The sequence below is a fragment of the Pezoporus wallicus genome, unplaced genomic scaffold, assembly GCF_028554395.1.
Source record: "Pezoporus wallicus isolate ANWC-B61680 ecotype Strahan unplaced genomic scaffold, APGP_CSIRO_Pwel_v1 contig_8542, whole genome shotgun sequence".
NCBI classification, from domain to species: Eukaryota; Metazoa; Chordata; class Aves; order Psittaciformes; family Psittacidae; genus Pezoporus; species Pezoporus wallicus.
This window is the reverse complement of record NW_026640148.1, coordinates 2,956,456-2,974,665: the sequence shown is the minus strand read 5'-3', so window position 1 is coordinate 2,974,665 and position 18,210 is coordinate 2,956,456. Positions and strand designations below refer to the sequence as shown.

The 18,210-nt window shown below is 41.6% G+C and overlaps 1 protein-coding gene across 1 annotated transcript in view; it reads left to right on the top strand.

Annotated features, from left to right (window-relative positions):
* The window catches only part of RAD18 (RAD18 E3 ubiquitin protein ligase), a 57,069-nt gene extending 40,146 nt beyond the window's left edge, over positions 1-16,923 (top strand). The window contains exons 12-13 of the mRNA XM_057417692.1: positions 4,656-4,718; positions 15,768-16,923. Coding sequence (XP_057273675.1) covers positions 4,656-4,718; positions 15,768-15,870 — 166 coding nt within the window. The 3' untranslated portion in view covers positions 15,871-16,923. The remainder of the gene's footprint in view (positions 1-4,655; positions 4,719-15,767) is intronic.
* Positions 16,924-18,210: the final 1,287 nt, after the last annotated feature.

Sequence of the window (18,210 nt, the reverse complement as noted above, 5' to 3'; positions counted from 1 at the left end):
AGGCTAAAATGTATAGAAACATCTGTAATGAGGTAGCTGCTCCTTCTTTATTAAATTAATTTTCTTCAGTTTAAGGGCTACTCATTCAATGATAAGAAGAGCTTAAGAGTTTTCTTTTAAAGTATGAATTCAGTTGGTGGTCAAAATTCCTTTTGCTTAGTTGAAAATGATTTTTTAGATTGTTTAACTGTCTGGCATATTTAAGGAGGTTTGGTTGGTTGATCGGTTTTTAATTTGCAAACAGTTTGTTTCCCCTGCATGTGGCAGAAGGTATATAATCACTTCAACTCAAAACCAAACAATTGCTCAGTCTTTCTAAAAGAAATTGATTTAGAGAGACTAGATGCAGAAAACTATTTCATAGAGCGGTTGGCTTGAAACAATGGATTGTTTGAAGATATTCCAAAACCAAAGGGCTTTCAAGCTACAGCTGGAAAGTTCATAACCCTGCAGCTTGGTTTTGCACAGTGACGTTCATACATCCTCCATCTCTCAAGGCAGTCACAGCGCAGGAGTTAATTTGGTTTGCTGGGGGACTGATCACTCGTGAGTCGATAGCCCGTTCACGTCTACACGAATAGGCCAAGGTGGTAACTCACTCCAGGACATTTTGTGCTCTGTTTTAAAATAATTTGGTAGGCATAGACTGTGAATTACGCTTGTGAATTATGAACTTGCATTACTGTTCTGAGCATTAGCCAGATTTTTTCACTTCTATTGTTTTGCTTGTGACAAACGCAGTTGGTAATAAATGATAATAACACAAGCAAGTACATCATGTTCGGGCATCAGACCTGTTCTTTTTCTATTTTAGGGGACTAAAAGCATGCACATAGGCCCTTGTGTTGTCCCCCTCCTTTTTTTTTGAAATGTGACTGGAACATCGGAATAGGATTCAGAAATATAATAACTTATTCCTTGGCGTCCAGTTTGTGTATCCAAAATGAGGTTTTGATGGACTTTAGAGAGAAAAAAACAGGTTAGCAGTCAATTGTATTACCAGGTTGTAGCTGTACTGAATCAATGCTCTGAAGGAAGATACAGTGATCCTCTTCCTTCCCCTTGACTGCATCCCAGGGCTTCTTCACCTCTGTGCAGGCACTCATGTGTGGGGCTGGGCTCTGGGCAGGGCCTGTTGCTCTGCTGGTTGTTGGGAGCAGTAGTATTGGTAATTGGTGCAGGATGAAACATTTTTCCCCTATAAGTGCAGGCATTGCTTTTAATTTCAGGTGATTTTGTTTCCCTATTAAAAGTGCTCTGTTGGATAATGCTTGTAATTTGGTAGATTTATGCAGCCGTTCATGAAAATTCACAGGAAATCATCAGAGTTTCTAAAATTGTACATGAAACTTCTAATTCCGTTTTGTTCAAAATAATTTTTGCCATATGGCACCAGTTCTTTATGTACATTTTTGGTATCTTTTTCCTTTTTATTTTTATGACTAAATGTGCATGTGTTGAAAAGTTTTCCTAATGTAATCCGTTGGTGGTTCTATGATTATCACCACAGTCACATCTGATGAATCCCTCTTCAGAGGGATGGACAGGCAGCAAGAGGGGACAAAATGGTAATGGATGAGACAATCCTGCCACCTTGTAAGAGTTGCATGCCATTTATTAATTGAAGAAAAGCTTGTTAAAAAAAACACAAGCAAACAGCTATGTTTGCATGTGATTCTCAGTCTCCAGGTATGTCCTAGGAGCTGATGTTTTGTAATGCCATTACATTGAGAGTGTGGAGATCTCTATGGCTGAAGCCTAACTCAACACAGGGCATCTTCAGGTGGTGGAAGTGATGCTCTGTGAGGACATGCTGGCTGGTGTCTTTGGGAGAGGTCCAGGCTGGTGAGAGGCACTGGGGACAGTGTCCTGGGCACGGAGAACACGCTGTGCAGGACAGCAGGCTGGGGAGCTGGAAGCCACCAACCGTGTCTGTGTGACTGGGAGAGCCCAGGGTGACAGCGACAAACTGGCTGAGCAGGAGCAGCCAAGCTGACTGCCTGCAAGAGCTCTTATACCCAGAGGGCTCTTCATGAATGGTCAGAGTGCACCCAAACCATTCTTAATGCACCCTGAGCATTGTCAGCTGCCTGACAGCATCACTGGGGTTTAAATTCCTTCTCCTATTGGAATTATCTTCTCTCTAATGATGCAATGTGTTATGAATATTCAGTGTTTGGTGAACTCCTCTTCTCAAAAATCTGTAAAGAGCTACAATGTTGGACTGCTGTCCTGCACCTGGGGAATGGAAGTGGTGTACAAAACGGTTCTTGCTTTTTGATTGGAGCAGATTCTCCTGGCAGGCATGCTAAGGCACATGAAAAACAACAAGGTGCTTGGTGACAGCCAGCACGGCTTCACTAAGGGGAAATCCTGCCTGACCAATTTGATGGCCTTCTATGATGGGGCTACAGAACTGATGGACAGGGGTAGAGCAGTTGATGTCATCTACCTGGACTTGTGCAAAGCCTTCAACACTGTCCCACACGACATCCTTGTCTCTAAATTGGAGAGACATCAATTTGATGGATGGACCACTCGGTGAATAAAGAACTGGCTGGATGGCTGCACACGAAGAGTTGTGGTCAATGGCTCAGTGTCCGGCTGGAGACCAGTAACGAGTGGTGTCCTTCAGGGATCGGTGTTGAGACCGGTCTTGTTCAACATCTTTGTCGCTGACATGGACAGTGGGATTGAGTGCGCCCCCAGCAAGTTTGCCGATGACACCAAGCTGTGTGGTTCGGTTGATACCCTGGAGGGAAGGAATGCCATCCAGAGGGACCTTGACACGCTTGTGAGGTGGGCTGATGCCAACCTCATGAGGTTTAACCATGCCAAGTGCAAGGTCCTACACCTGGTCAGAGCAATCCCAGGCACAGCTACAGGTTGGGCAGAGAAGAGATTCAGAGCAGCCCTGGGGAGAAGGACTTGGGGGTGTTGGTCGATGAGAAAATGAACATGAGCCGGCTTCAGTGAGCGCTTGCAGCCCAGAAAGCCAACCGTATCCTGGCCTGCATCAACAGAAGTGTGACCAGCAGGTCAAAGAAGATCCTGCCCCTTTACTCTGCTCTTGTGAGACCTCACCTGGAGTATTGTGTGCAGTTCTGGTGTCCTCAACATAAAAAGGACATGGAACTGTTGGAACAAGTCCAGAGAAGGGCCACGAGGATGATCAGGGGACTGGAGCACCTCCCGTATGAAAACAGGCTGAGAAAGTTTGGGCTGTTCAGCCTGGAGAAGAGAAGGCTGCGTGGAGACCTCATAGCAGCCTTCCAGTATCTGAAGGGGGCCTATAGGGATGCTGGGGAGGGACTCTTCATTAGGGACTGTAGTGATAGGACAAGGGGTAACGGGTTAAAACTGAAACAGGGGAAGTTTAGATTGGATCTAAGGAGGAAATTCTTTCCTGTTAGGGTGGTGAGGCACTGGAATGGGTTGCCCAGGGAGGTTGTGAATGCTCCATCCCTGGCAGTGTTCAAGACCAGGTTGAACGAGGCCTTGGGTTTAGTGTGAGGTGTCCCTGCCCATGGCAGGGGGATTGGAACTTGATGATCTTAAGGTCCTTTCCAACCCTAACTATTCTATGATTCTATGATTTGTAACTCCAACAGGGACAGTGCAAAGCAAAGACAATACTGAAATGGTACAAGAGGGCAGCAGACCATAGCGCTCACCCTCTGAGGGCTGCTGAGGCCGAAGTGGGCAGTGAGATGCTTCCACCTTCCATTCTACCAGGGACTGAAAATGTGGCTCCACCTTTGAGAAGTGCCCACTAAACCACTGCATGGGTCTTCTACACAAAGACAACCTCTCTAGTATGAGACATGTTGTTTGTTAAAACTTATTTTTTTTGGCAGAAATGCCATTTATAAACCTCAGCAATCATCCATATTATGAAGACTCCACTTTGCCACGCTGGAATCTGTCCTGTGAGAATGAGTATTTTTGGGCTGTTTTCCTTAATATGTGTTTAGAACAAACATATAATCTGTGTATAAAGTTATGACTTGGGGAATGTATTTTTACAGTTTATGTCTGCTGTCTTCTAACAAACAGAGCATTCATTTGATTGTAAAACCTTTTAAAGTCAATCCAAGAGGACTGGTATCTAACTGCTTGTCCCATGGTTTACAGTAGAATCTCTCTCAACTGTTTGTGTAACATGCTTTGTGATGTAATTTCTGTAATGAGGTACAGACTGAGCTGACAGGCATCTTTTTGAAGGATAGCTTCCAGAAAACGCCATTTTCCCAGCTGATTTCTGCAACCCTGCAATTTGGCATATACTTAAGAGCTTTGCAATAGTTTATGTCATGGAACCTGAACACGCAATAAAAGTTATTTATCAACATTTGACCTAAGAATGATGTTCACTTAATTCAGATTTTATTGAATTTTGACAAAAATTCTTATTTAAATTGCAGGCTGAAATCATCTGTGGAATTGGTTTCTTTGAAACTTTGAGAAGGGGTCTGACTGATGTTGCTAAACTCATACTTGTAGTTAAATACACGTGTGTGTGCATGTCTGCATGTATCTACACACACAGATTCTTCCAATGTTGATGCAGTAGTGGTAGCTGAATTTGATAACATCCTGACTTAAGTAGCCTCTGTGACTGAAATAATTTACATCTGTTTTATTTTCCCTTTCAGCTCCAGTTCAGACATTTTGAGAGATCTGGAAGAACTTGAGACACGTTCAGCTTCCTCTGATGAGTAAGCAGAATATGAGTGGTAAAGTCCTAGTGACTGACTTAGGTAGTAGTTTCCAGTCTGTGGAATACTACAGATTTCTGCAGGGGAAGCAAATGCCTCTGAAGAGTCAGGTTCTTGGAGAATCTCCAGAGAATCATCACAATTTAGTCAGTATTTTTGGATCCCTGAATACCTGGGTGCTCCAAGTTGAAAATCTGGGTCAGTTTACCAGTTGAAAATCATTGTTCTGAAGTATATTTGAATATGAATAGATGTTTAAAAAATAATAATGAGGGAACTGATATTTGTGGAAAAATAAGAGAATCTGATCTTACTGTATTTAAAGTTGCATTCTTGTCACTCACATCTCTGTCAAATTGAACATGCTGGAATTGCAGCATCTGTTTTGATTTACTTTTTGAAGAGAGAAGAGCATCTTCTTGTTTTTAAAATCTTAACATCTTATTTGTACTATATAGTGCTAATATTTAAATTTTGGGTCTAGCTGTGCAAGGTTTTGTACAAAGAAATACTAAGAAACCATCCAAGGATTCCTGAAGTAACCAAATGAAATACATGAAGATGGAGAGGAAGTACAGGGGTCTGTGTGGGTGCTAAAGGTGTGCAGTTATAGTGAAATTTGGAATACTGTATTGTGATATCAACTGAAAGGCTGTGTAGTTATACAAAGGAACAGGAACAAGACTGGTAGAAGTCTGCAAAAGTAGTACAGTTTACCCTTGCAGCTGGCACTGGTTTGATCTGGGATCTCTCTTTGAATATCACATCCACTTTGGTAGCTGATCTTAGCAGCGTGATGTGAACCATATTGTGTTTAATTCTTGTAGTCTGCTTTTTAAAGAGTATTTATGACACAATTTGTTATCTATTGCATACATACGTGGTCAATATGTTGTGACAGCTCCTAAAATTCCTGATTAATGATAGAGTAACATTTGAAATTCCCTTACAATGTGTGGTTAGAAAACCTAGTGGATTTTACAGGGGCTTTAACAGTAGCACCGATAAGGCTTTGATTACATTGGTGGCAGAGGTAGAGTGCTTCACTGGAGAAAGTAATCACGGAGCCTTTCTTGTACAGGGAGGCATTGCTTTGGGAAGGTGTTTGCTGGAAGAACACTCACAAGTGCCTTTTATTTTGTAGTACCTGCAAGTGACCCCTTGAGAGGGGAAGCAAAGTAAAAAATACTTGGTTGTACATATTGCTAGTCTCTTCTGGTGGTGATGATCTGCTGCTGCCATGTATCAAAGAGCAAGCAGCCACAGCTTTCTCACAGGTATCTTTACATCTGCTGCAAGATTTATACATGACTGATGAACTGGGTCAGGGATCATGAGATGAGGGATCAACTGAAGTCCTTGGTAACCACCTCATTGCATAATTCCGTTACCTGTGAAGTATTAATCTCAGCTGGCTATTTCTCAGTGGGTTGAATAAAAACCATAAGGATCTGTGGCTCTGAATTATGCTTAAGCAGGAATGGGGGAACTGTGACTACCAGAACTGGAGGACTTGCAAGTGAGGTGGGGGAGCGTGGGGCTGGAAACTGCACCCAGCGGATGTTGTGGGGCTCTGCTGGTTTGTGAGGGCTCAGGAGCAGGCCAAGCAGTAACAGCAGCAGAGTAAATTGCTCTGCAGTAGCACAGGGAACGGTAACGAGGTCTATATTTTTAAAACAAACCTGCACTTAATGGGAGAACTGTAATTAATTACCACAGGGAACTGTGTACTTTCTCAGTGTTTTCTATAAGGATTCATTGCAGCCTCTTTTATTGAGGGAAATCTTAGGTTTTGATGAGTCTGTGCTTCCTGTAGGAGGATATTTAACATACTTCTAATGAGTTTTTAATTGTTCATGTAATGCCTGGAATATATGGCAGGGAGGTTGGAACTAGATGATCTTAAGGTCCTTTCCAACCCTAACTATTCTATGATTCTATGATCTAGTGTTAATTTTCTAGGTAGTAACTAGTCTACCAAACATGTTAAAAACATCCAGTTTAAAAGCATTTTGGAGAAATTTTGTAAAAGCAGCTAGCCAGCAAACAGTCTTCACCTTCCCAGTCATATTTTCCATATCTTTGCAAAACTGCTGGCTCCAAGCTTGCAGGTGGTGGACTGTCGTTTCTTTATCCACAGACAGATAGTGACTTGCAATTAATTTTGGTGGTGGTACAATCAAAATTATTGTTTGCTCTTTTTTATTGTGCTCCCTGAACTCCATACTGGAGGTGCCAGTTGGCACAATAGTTTTCTGCAGTACAGAGTATGCTATGGCTTACGGGTTTGGCGTCTGTGGCTTGTTGCATGAGTTGGAAAAACATGTTCCTTAGTAGAAGAAGAAATGGGAATGCCAATACTGAAAACAGTACTAGAGTTCTTTAATGGAGTGTTTGTCCCGTAATGGATGTTAATGTTAGTTATGATTATATATCCGTAACAAAATCATTTGTTCCTCTGATAATTTCTTTCACCCAGGAAACTTCTTGGTCATGTGGTGGTTTTAAGTTGAGTGGTAATAAAGTTTGCCCAAGTTGGTGAGTGCAGAAGAATGTTAAGTAAAGCAGATCTACAACTTTCATTGAAGTTATCCTTTCTGTTTAGTGCAGAACTGTATCCTGCAGGATGCTCAGTGGCACGGTAGGTCAAATGAGGGCTCTGCTTTGGCAGACTTACCACAGGAAGTCACAGGCCAGCATACCAAAGAACAGGCAGATGGTATATTTCATCACCAGCCCAGATTTTATAGAAGTTGACTTATGCCAGAAAGATATCATCTCTCTTACTTTATTTTTATAAGAATTAATAATCATTTATTTGCAAAGCAAGAGAACCAAGTGACTGAAACGCTCCAGTTTTTGGCTTTGTGTTTTAATACACTTTTGAACATGAGGTAATTACTATTCTGCTGTGGAAAGACAGGCATCAGAGCTAGAAATGGGCAGATTATAAACCAGTAAAGCTAGCCTTAAACTAAATGAGATTTCTGCTTCATTCTGTGTCCAAAGTATTTTTTTCTTGCAAGGGTAGTTGTATTTTGCAAATTCTCAAAACCAAACAAGCAGAAATGGGGGAAAAGGGAAGGTGCAAGAGCTGATGGATGCTCTTTGTAAAGTGGCACAGTAGCAAAACTGGTAGTTTGAATGTTGTTTATCTTTGCTATATGTTGTGTTATAGTTAAGCCTTCCAGATATTTGAACTACTGGCTTTGAGTTATATTGCTGTCTTGCCTCTGGAGTACAATAAACATTTGCCAGTGGGTGAGTATTATGAGGAGCAAGGTTTTTGCATGTAAAACAAAACCTCTTAGCTAATGGGCAACTTGAATTCCTCTGTTAGATAGCATATTTTCATTAGGTGTTTCTTGCTGAAGTTTGAAAGATGCAGTGATGGTCTGGGCTCAAGTGCACATTTTGTACTGGTAGGAATACTTCTAAATGGGCCGTATTCAGACTTTTATGTCTTCTAATACCTATAAATCCTAAATGGCATTATTTGACAGGAAGGCACGAGGGCTGAGCATTCCAAAGCATTACTGTATGCCCTACAGAATCTCACTTTTGAAGTACCAGCTCTGCTGGTGACAGGTCTCATTCTGGAACTCACTGAGGTCTCTGCAGAACAAGACCAAGGGGAAGTGTCTTCATTTAGTTACAGGTGTGAGCATGGAGAATACACTTATTTATGCTTCCTTAGTATGTTAGATGCAAATCCTAAGATGCTCTTAGCTTTACATTCCGAAGGACAAGCCAGTATTGTTCCAGAGTACGATCCTTAAAAAGCAGGATTGTTTTGTTAGCAGAAATTTCTTTTTTCATGTGAATGATTCATTTTTGTCAAATGTGATTTTCAGTCCTTCTAAAAAATACCATCCATTTTATGCATTTCCACAGTTTAGATTAGGAGTTTCTTGTGTCTCTACAAGGGTTAAATTCAAGCTAAAGCTTCAGTGAAAGAGATAGGAACAGGCTGTTCTTTGCTCAGCAGTGAAAGCATACCTTAGTAATTTTAACTTCATTCAGGGAATGCATTCCTGGGAGAGTGGGAAAGATCCCTGCTTTCTATCTCCCCTCCTCACTCCCCAGCAAGAACAGGATGCCAGGCATGTGGCAGTACACTTGCACTGTGAAAATTCAGGTTGGTATCCCTGTCTGTAACCCATGATGGTCCCTGTGGTGGTTTGTCGGGGTGAGATAAGCAGGGCTGAATCCACTGCCTATTTTGTGACTGTTTTTAGTGTTTGCCAGTGTTCTTAACAGGAGATTTACAGGTTTCAAACAATTTCAGGTTGCAGGTCTCTGAAAGAGAATTAGACCATGTAAACCAACCTTAATTAGACCATGTAAAGCTCACCCTTTATTTTCCCTGGACGGATGAAAAAGTTACAAAAGTGAGATGGAACAGCTGGGTCTCAATTGAAATCTATAGCTTTGGTTTCTGGAAGCAGCCTTCTCGTCTGTTTGGGCTTAAGCTGAAGCTTGTCTGACCGTAACAGCTTATTCAGCTGCAGTTAATTCTTATCAGGCAGTGAGAGACCCATGTGAATAGGTGAAGCCCTGCACCAGGATATCATACCTTTTTCAGTGGGAATGGTGGTTGAGCCTTTTATTTACATGACAGATCTAATAAGGAAGCACTAAACATTCATATTCTGTATTTAGAATAAATAGTCTTTGGGGTTTGGGTTGGTTTTTTTTTTTAAAGCTTTTTTTTTAAGCTTTTAATGACAATTCCATAATTGTCTCTTTTTGAGACAGAGACTAGTACTGAATAATAAACCCAAGTATTTGTATACAACATCCTCGCTATTAATTTGTAATGAAAGTTGCCCAAAAGGAGCAGTGTAGGGATATTTTAGTGGCAGTCTGGAGTATATTTTTAGTGAAACTTCATTCCTTTCCTGAAACTTACTTAAGCACAATTTCAGTGTGTTCTGAGCTTTCAACAGCATTTTTTTTCTTGCTTTTTTTCCCTCTGTTAAGTAACAGATCCAGTGGCTGTGGAATAATATGATTGGGATGACATAAGTTCATATTGCTCTGTATCTGATGGATCTGAGGTTTCAAGCTCTCAGTAATCTTTAGGTGAGCACTTACTGAAAGTCTCACAGTTCTCTGGTATGGATGTCAAGTAGCCATAGATGATGCCAAGTTAACTGCAGGTTTGGGTCAGTTCTTTGGGCAGTGTTGGATCTGAATGCCTAAAAATTAATGTGGATTTGATAAAAGGCTTTTATTGTGACTTTGTCATTAAGTCATAGCTCAGTTTCACTCCTAAATGCAGATGTAGCTTCAGTCATTAACTCTGCACTGTTGCAATACAAGTTCCCCACACATCTCAAAGTGTACCTTGGTGTGTGAGGAACAGGTAAGGCAGGGTGCTAGAAATACCATTACAATGTATGACTTCACCACAGATGGGCATAAATGACTATGTAGTATGTAGTCAGGGTATTCTTATCCCTCCTTATTACAAAATCCACCCTGAGATACAGGAAAGGATCTGATTTACCAAAGTACTAACATTTGCACGTTTCTGTAGAAGGTCAAGTACATTTGCTTTGCGTTCTTAATGGTGATGATACTGTGCCATGCGACCAGTGGATTAAAGTCTAGGAGTACAAAAATATTCTTACCCTAATTAAAATGAATGTGAACCAAAGTTGAATCTGTTTTAAAACCCCTGAAATAATCAGTCTTATGTCCTTATTGCACAAGGAGATGCGCCTGGGAGGCCATGGGACTCACAGAAGTTTCCAGACTCACAGGGCTCCTTATTGTGGTGACTTACTGCTGTCCAGCTCTGAGGCTGGTGCCATCCCCTGTACACGAGCATCCTGATTTCAGACCTTCTGAAAGCATATCAAAGATCAGACACACGTTTGGTGTGTCTTTCCAGCCATGCAGTGGAGAGAACTTTTTTCTTCATGCTTTTATTATTCCACTGTGAGACAGTTTGGAGTTAAATATTTCTTTCCTCTTCTGTAGTTAATTATTAAAATAGTTGACTGCCTTTTTCTTTGTGTGAAGAACATGCCTAGTTCAATCAAAATCACCTTCACTGCTTTCAGAAGAATGCATTAACTTCTTCCCTGTCTGGTTTCACAAGCCAAGTCCTTTAGCCATCTCAACCTAGTCTTTTTAACTATGGTCTGTGCCTCTCAGTCCCAGAGTTGAATAGGTATGCCTGAATCATTGCCTATTTTTCCCCATGAACAACACATATTTGTTAGTCTATGCTGTTAGCAACTTAACTTTTATTGGCAGACAAGTGGTTTTCCATTCAAGTTCAGAGAGTAAGGTTTTAATTCTTCAGATATAAATCAAGTTCCTGATCCTGAGCAAGCATCCTTGTGTAGGTAAGAGTTAATAGGTGAGGCATAAAAATTTGAATCACATGCTCCTGGAAACAGTTATATATCTGAATAGCTCTGTTGACTTCAGCATGTTGCTGGCATATAGAATTATGCAAATGCCTAAGACTGTGCAGGTTCATGGTTTGATGAACATTTAATATTATACTGACATGGACTCTGCGTTCAAAAGTCGCCTTATTAAGCAAAACCTCCTGGTGACAATTGCTTGTTTAACCCATTTTTGTGTCTGCAGGTCTCCAATTCATGTTTTTGTGAATGCAGCTACGTATTTTGTCATCAAAAGAGTTGGGTTTTTTTTTTAGTGAATTTTGTTTTTTCTCTTGTACCTTTGGCGCTTCAGGGGAAGAATGAACCAAGTCACAGGGTTCAGAACATTGCTGCTCCCTAGGAAGGGCTCTCTGCTCCAGATGGAGCAGTGAAGAGGCTGCCTGCTGGAGCAGGCAGTTATGGCAGTGAGATGAGTGCAGGTGAGCAGGTTGCAGTGTGCAGCCATCGTCCTCCACTTCCAGAGAAAGCTAGAGAAAGCTAGCTGGACACTCATTTTAGAAAACAAAGGCTAATTTTCTGTCTCATTTTGGGGTCTATGTTATGCTTTCTAGAGTACCTGGGATTGGCAATACTACTTTTTTTGCCCCAGACTTTCAGGGTATGTGTGATCTTGTCTGAAGGTGTTGGCTGATACCTGACAGTCTTCAGTTAAGGTCAAGACGAACCCACAGAAGTGTCAGATGAGTAAGAAAATATTTTTCTCTCTAAAGTTTCGTAGGTGCAGTCATTTGTATTCCTCATAACTATAGTAAAAGTAGTATCAGATGGAGTTTGGGAACTCAAATGGGTTTTCTTTAATTACTGCGCTTCCAATAATTTGTCTGGTGTCTTCACAAATCCTGTACTTGTGATGGTGGGAAAGGGGCTTCTGGGTCTTTAATGGCTCGATGCAGATGTCCAGTGGTGAGCATTCTGCAGTCTCCTAGCGTTAATTTGCTTAACTACTGCCAACATTAAAAGGGTGATTATGTCTTTGTAGCAAAGTGAGTGACATGTATAAGCCTGGTAAGGAGAGAAGTGGGCATTTTACACTTTGGAAAACTGTTGCCTTTTCTTCTTGGCCTTATCTTTTCCAGAGGAAGCAAGGCTACAGAAACTGATTTTCCCTTGTCATGTTCCCTGTGCCTCTAATCCCTCTAGTTATTTTCCCTTTCTAGCCTCCTTTAGAGGAGAAGGGAATGATGAGGGGAAAACCAGTGTGCCATATACACATTGTTCTGGGGTTCCAGCTGAGACCTTGCTAGAACTGACCCTCCTGGGGGCATTCTGTGAAAAACTCGTGGTTTGGTCTGGTTTATGCCCCTTAGTGTCCCATCACCCTCATCCAGAAGCTGTATTTCTCCTTTTTAGCCTTTTGAATATCTTGCATCCTCCACAAGTTCCCCATAATACAGTGGAACCCCATTAACCAGCATATTTTTGGACATTATTGCCTTTCTCTCTAGTGAAATGTGACATTTCATAGTTATTTATTTCTGAAAGGCTTGATAGGAATGGTCACTGTAATGAAATCCGTAGAGGCAGTGGCATTGAGGCATCCTAATGGTCTCTTGTGAGAGTGATGACGTTTGGGTATTCAAGTGAGTTGGTGCAGCTGGGTTGCTGTTCATACCTTGCAGCCTTCTCAGGCTCCAGTATCACACAAACATCTTATTTAGGCACTCTCCAAACTTACATAAGCAGCTATAAATCATGTGAGCAGTCCCAGTTAAGACAAAGGGCATAGTATTTGCAGGGTGGGTCTTTAGATTGATTTTAATCAGTTATTTCTTGGAATGGATTTCTGTGACCAATATCTTCTCTGGCTTAGTGGTAGTTACAAAGCTTTAGATTACGAAAAGTTGAAATTAACTTCCCCATTTTTTCAGTTTCCTTCTTTTTTCTTTTTTCTTTTTTTTTTTAATTTGCATGGAAAATAACTTACTAATTCCTACTTTGAGTGTTATTTTTTTTCTAATGTTTGCATCCTATCCTAAATCCAGCAAAACAGAGGTAGAATGTGAGATACTTCATGATAGAACAAAATCGGCATGTAATAAAAAGACAGTGGAGATTTATCTGTAGGATCATGTATAAAGTGGATTGAATACCAATAAATAGAGGCAGGATTGCAAAAGTATTTGTGGAAGTAAAAATAAAAATCAGTTGTCCTCAAGCACTTTAAACTCCAATAAATGTAATTATTTTGTCAGTGGGATATTTGCTATGAGATGAAGGCTGCTACAAGAGTTTATTTTGCCATCATAAGCTGCAAGGACATTTGGAAATACTTTGAGATAACATCCTCTGGATTTAAATAAGTAATTAAGTTTAGTTTTTTCATTACTGGAAGGGGAGAATACTCATCTAAGAGAATGTACTGTGCCAAAGCAAACATATCTGCAGTACGGACAAATGCAACTTTGATTTTTACTCTCGGCTTCAGAAGATGCCATGCAAAACCATCAGGGCTTTAGGTTTTTAGTGGATGGGCTCCCATCCACTGCCATGGCACACACCAGCACAAGTGCTGCCTGGCCTGCCTGCTGTGCTCACTGTGGTCTGCTTCCTGCCTCACAGCACTTTCTGTGTAGTAATTATATGATCATATTTGAAATAATTTACTGAATCTGAAGCATTGCTTTGTATCAGTTTACTGTTTACCTATAGATAGGTTACTGGAAGCTAGACCTCAACAACTCATTAGTAAGCAAGCAGTGCAGTTCTTCCCAAACTGCAGGAATTGTATCTGACAAAAAGATCTCAAATAAACCAATACAAATTCGTAGAAACACCCCTTTTTCACAGCCTTTCTACCCAAGTGATGTCTCTGGGAAAGTGCAGCAATTAATGGTAAGGAAAGAAACAGCAAGTGTTTAATGTGGTTTTAGCTTTATATTATGCAGTTACCTTTTGGAAAAAAACCTTAGCTTGCTTTGTCTGTTTGGTTTTGCCATCAGGAGTGCTCTGCAGACCATTGGGAGTTAATTTCATTCCCTCATTCATTGGAGTGTGTGGCTGAGGAGACAGTTCTCTCTGGTACCAAATGGACACTCCTGAAAGGCTCCGTCTGGCCTGGAGAACTACAACGCTGCTGTGTGCTTGTGAGCTGGCAAAGCCCTGGAGTGGGAAAGCAAAGACAATAGGCTATAAAGCTGCATCAAACAAGTTGTCCATCCAGCTCAGGGTCCTTCATCCATCAGTGGCCAAAGCCATGTGCTGTAGAGGATGGTTGGTGTATCACTTCCATACCTTATTCTGTCCCTAAAAGCGTGATTCTCCAGCTCATAATGACCTGACCTCTGAGGTTAATTATCCTCTGCTCAGCCATAAAGCTGCAAAGCTGGATGGAGATAGGCAAATTCTTCTTGACCTAGAACATAAGATACAGCCCATGTACAGGAGCTGGGTATTGTGGATACACAGAGCAGCAGCTCCTATGGGTTTGGTTGAAAGTAGCTGCTTTAAGCTTAATTTAAAAGAAAATAAATAATTTGTATCATGACACTCTTAAAACATCTGTGTATCCATTTATGAATCCTTTCATCTGTTAGCCCGTGTGGTTTAGTTTGGTGTGGGACTGCTAGTGGCAATGCAGCACTGTGCTCAGAGATGTAGCAAAACTCAGCATTAGCATTTGCTTTGAATTTAAATAATGCAAAATAGTGGTTAGCAAGGGGTGTGCCTGTGCATTGTCTGCAGGTGTGTGTGTTTGGTGACACTGCCCTCTCCAGAGGTACAGAATAAACCAGTGCTGGGATCTTCCTGGACATGGTGAACTCTTGTTTCCATCATGGTGCTGAACTGAACTCTGCAACATGGGTTGTTCCTGTTAATCTCTTCTGGTATATATTTGGGAGTTTTCTGTTGTTGTTTCCAGTTGTGAATTCCCAGTTTAAGCCAAATGAATAGTCCTTGCAGGATGGATTCATCCTAGCAAATGGTCAAAAAAAGAATGCATTTATAAGGCATGTTTAATTAGTGATAACTATTGACAGATGAGCAGTATCCTTCATGTCAACACTACACGGAATTTTAAGCTCTGAGGCTGAATGATGGAAATTAGCTGCTTAATTTAAATATGGCTAGTTTAACTTTTCGTTTTCTTTAAAATTAACTGTATGACTAAAAAGAAAACACTTCTTTGAGTTTCCAATGGAAAATTCTTTGTCCATAAATGAGAAGAGCATCTGGCAAAAAGCCTGTTTAAAGATGGGAGTCCCACGCGCTTTCCTTCTTGGGTAACCATGACCAAAACCACTTGTCCTTTTCCTTGGTGGCTGTGCTGCTGGAGATGACTCCCTTTCAAGTCGACCTTTTCTGATCTAACGTAATCATTTAGTCAGTGCCAGGGGCTCTTCTCATTTATGGACAAGGAATTTGAGAGGGTGCTGCTGCTCCTTCCTCTTCCACAGTGGTCCTGTGACAGGAGGAGACGCACTGTCCCTGCAGGCTTGGGATGGATGGCGTGACTTGTGTGTGCTGTCACCTTCTTCGAACAAGACAGCAGAGCAGTATTTCTCTTCACCATCACCAGTGTAACACATACATGTGTGTGTGCCACATACTGCTTACAGTACTTTAATACAGCCTTTGGTATTTGCATCTTCAAACCCCTATTTTCCTTTTTCTTTGCTTTTTCCAGAAGCACTTCCACAGGTCCAAGAGTTAACAAAAGGGAGTCACGTTGGCCCCATGTGCTAGAAAATGTTCAACTGCTTCCCGAGAGCAAGAGGAGGAAGAACTAGTGCTCCAGCGCCACGAAGCTTAAAACTACGCAGAAGGCTTAACGCTGGGAGATACTTCTTACTTTTTTTCCAGTTTTCAGTGTATCTGGGTAACTAGTAAATGCTGAACTTTCACATAGCTGTCAATTAGACTGCCTTAAAATAACCAGACTGGTGTGCTGATGGGTTTTCTTTACAACACTGAGGGCCATTTAACTTGTTGGGTATGAAGTGCTGGAGTCCAGCTGGAGCCTCAGTGAGCTCTTGTGCCACATGCAGCTTTGCTGCTGAAGGATATGGCTTTGAATATTCCAGCCACTCCTGCTCACATCTCATCCTGCAGGAGCTTGCTCTCTCCTCTTGGAAGCAACCACCGGACAGTGTTTTGCTTGGGGTCAGGCAGATGCTGACGCTCTGGTTCCTTGGCTCAGCTGGGGGAAGGCATGGGGCAGCTGAGGGATGGGGCAGACTTTGAGTCCACAGGAATACACTTGTTTTTAATGCATCCATGTAAATGTACTCATTAGTATGTGTCACTACTTCAGTTTGAAGTCATGACATTTGAAAGGAATTGGAAGGTCATTGCACATTCGGTATTCTAGCTTTAAAATAAATATTAGCATTCAAAAGTCTCATCTTTCTTAGAAGATGACAGAGCTTTGTAGTGGAATACAGCAATGCAAGAGAATTAAGGTACACCTGAACAAGATTGCACAGCTTGCAAGCAAAATACATACCATGCAAAATGCTCAAAGATGTTCTCACTGAGCCTTGGAGCTTTGCTCATAGCCTTCCATCAGAAACGTAGCAAAGACAGCACAAAGTCTGTATAACATTGAGAGTTGTCTGTCTTTTGACTTTGGGCTGTAGCTGTAATTGGGACCGGACATTGCACTTTCAAAAATACTCTTCCTCAAACCGCGGTTCCCAGCAGTGTTTTTGTTCAGAGCAGGCTAAGTCTGAGGCCAATGTGAACTGTAATAACACCACTGAGGTAAGTGGATGCAGAGGAAAAAGGGGGAGCGGATTTGTTTTGTTTGTTTGGGGTTATTTTGTACTAAAAGTGAGCCTTTTTGACTTCTGTTTGTAGGTCTGCCTTTTAATCACAGCAGTTAATACAAGAGCAATCTAAATTCTGTGCAGTTCACCAGAGAAGAATAAAAATGTTTGTATGTGTAATGGTCAATGAAATTCATGTGGACCAGTTTACATCAGCTGCCGAGCATCCCTTGGAGGTCTTTATTCTATGTTTTAATTACTATTGAGTTAGCAGCTCTTCATTTTCTTTAATGTGGTAATAATATCCACTGTCATACCCAAAAATTAGCCTCAAACTCTATCAGTACCAATACTGTGAGCTCTACGCTGAGGAGGAGTGTGAGGGTATCTCTGAGGAGGCTGGAGGAGGAGCCCATTCTGTTCTGCTCAGTTTGTGGTGCTGAGCAGCGCTGGCTGCTGCAACAGGGACCTGTCACAGCCCATCATCCTTCCCACAGCAGCAGGATCTGAAACAGTACCATTGCTGGCTTGGTTTTAGAGTACAGTTACAGATTTAGGCAGGGAGCTGTAAGGCTGGGAGCCCTTGACAGCTGATTCATTGTTCAGTGGCCAACGTGTTAAAGGTCAGCCTGGTGCTGTTTACTGCATGAGGTCCCTAACAGTGCTGGGTTGGCAGGGAAAATTAGGATCCTGTGATACTTATCTACATGGGAGCTTTCCTTTTGAGTATTGTGAATGGGCTATAAATATGTTGTATTGAGAGCAGATACTTCTTTGGAACCAGGTGCCACTCGCAGAGTTAAATTTGTAGTTAATGATAGTAACTACTGCTGTGAGGTGGAAATGTATTTCAATACCCAATAAGGAGAATAGTCAAATTTATTAAGTAAGTATGAGCTAGGAAGTACGTGGAAAAATCAATATAGAGGGTGAATAAACCCATGAAACATGAAGTACACACTGTGTGCCTTAGTGCTGCAGAGGCTAGTGCAGCCCTTGCGAGGGTCCTCCCGGGTGGCAGGAGCAGAGCAGCGAGCAGCAGTGTGGTCCTGTCATCACGTCTTCAGAATGTGTCCCCGGACACTTGAGGAACGCAAGAAAAAGCATTGCCCTTGGAAGCTATACCCTTTAATGTATAAAAAGTCGTAAGCTGTGGAAATGACTTTTTTCCTTCCATTCATTCAATCAAATCTTTCTCCAAGCAGAAAGCCGGAGCTTGGTGCTCCTTTGGTGTGCATTATGAAAGACTCCCTTCCTGTCGGCCTGGGCAGAACGTGCAGAGACATGAACCTTCCTAACAGTGTTTAATCTTTTGCATATATTTTCAGTATAAACCTTTCTGTGGCCATTTGCAGTGACCTG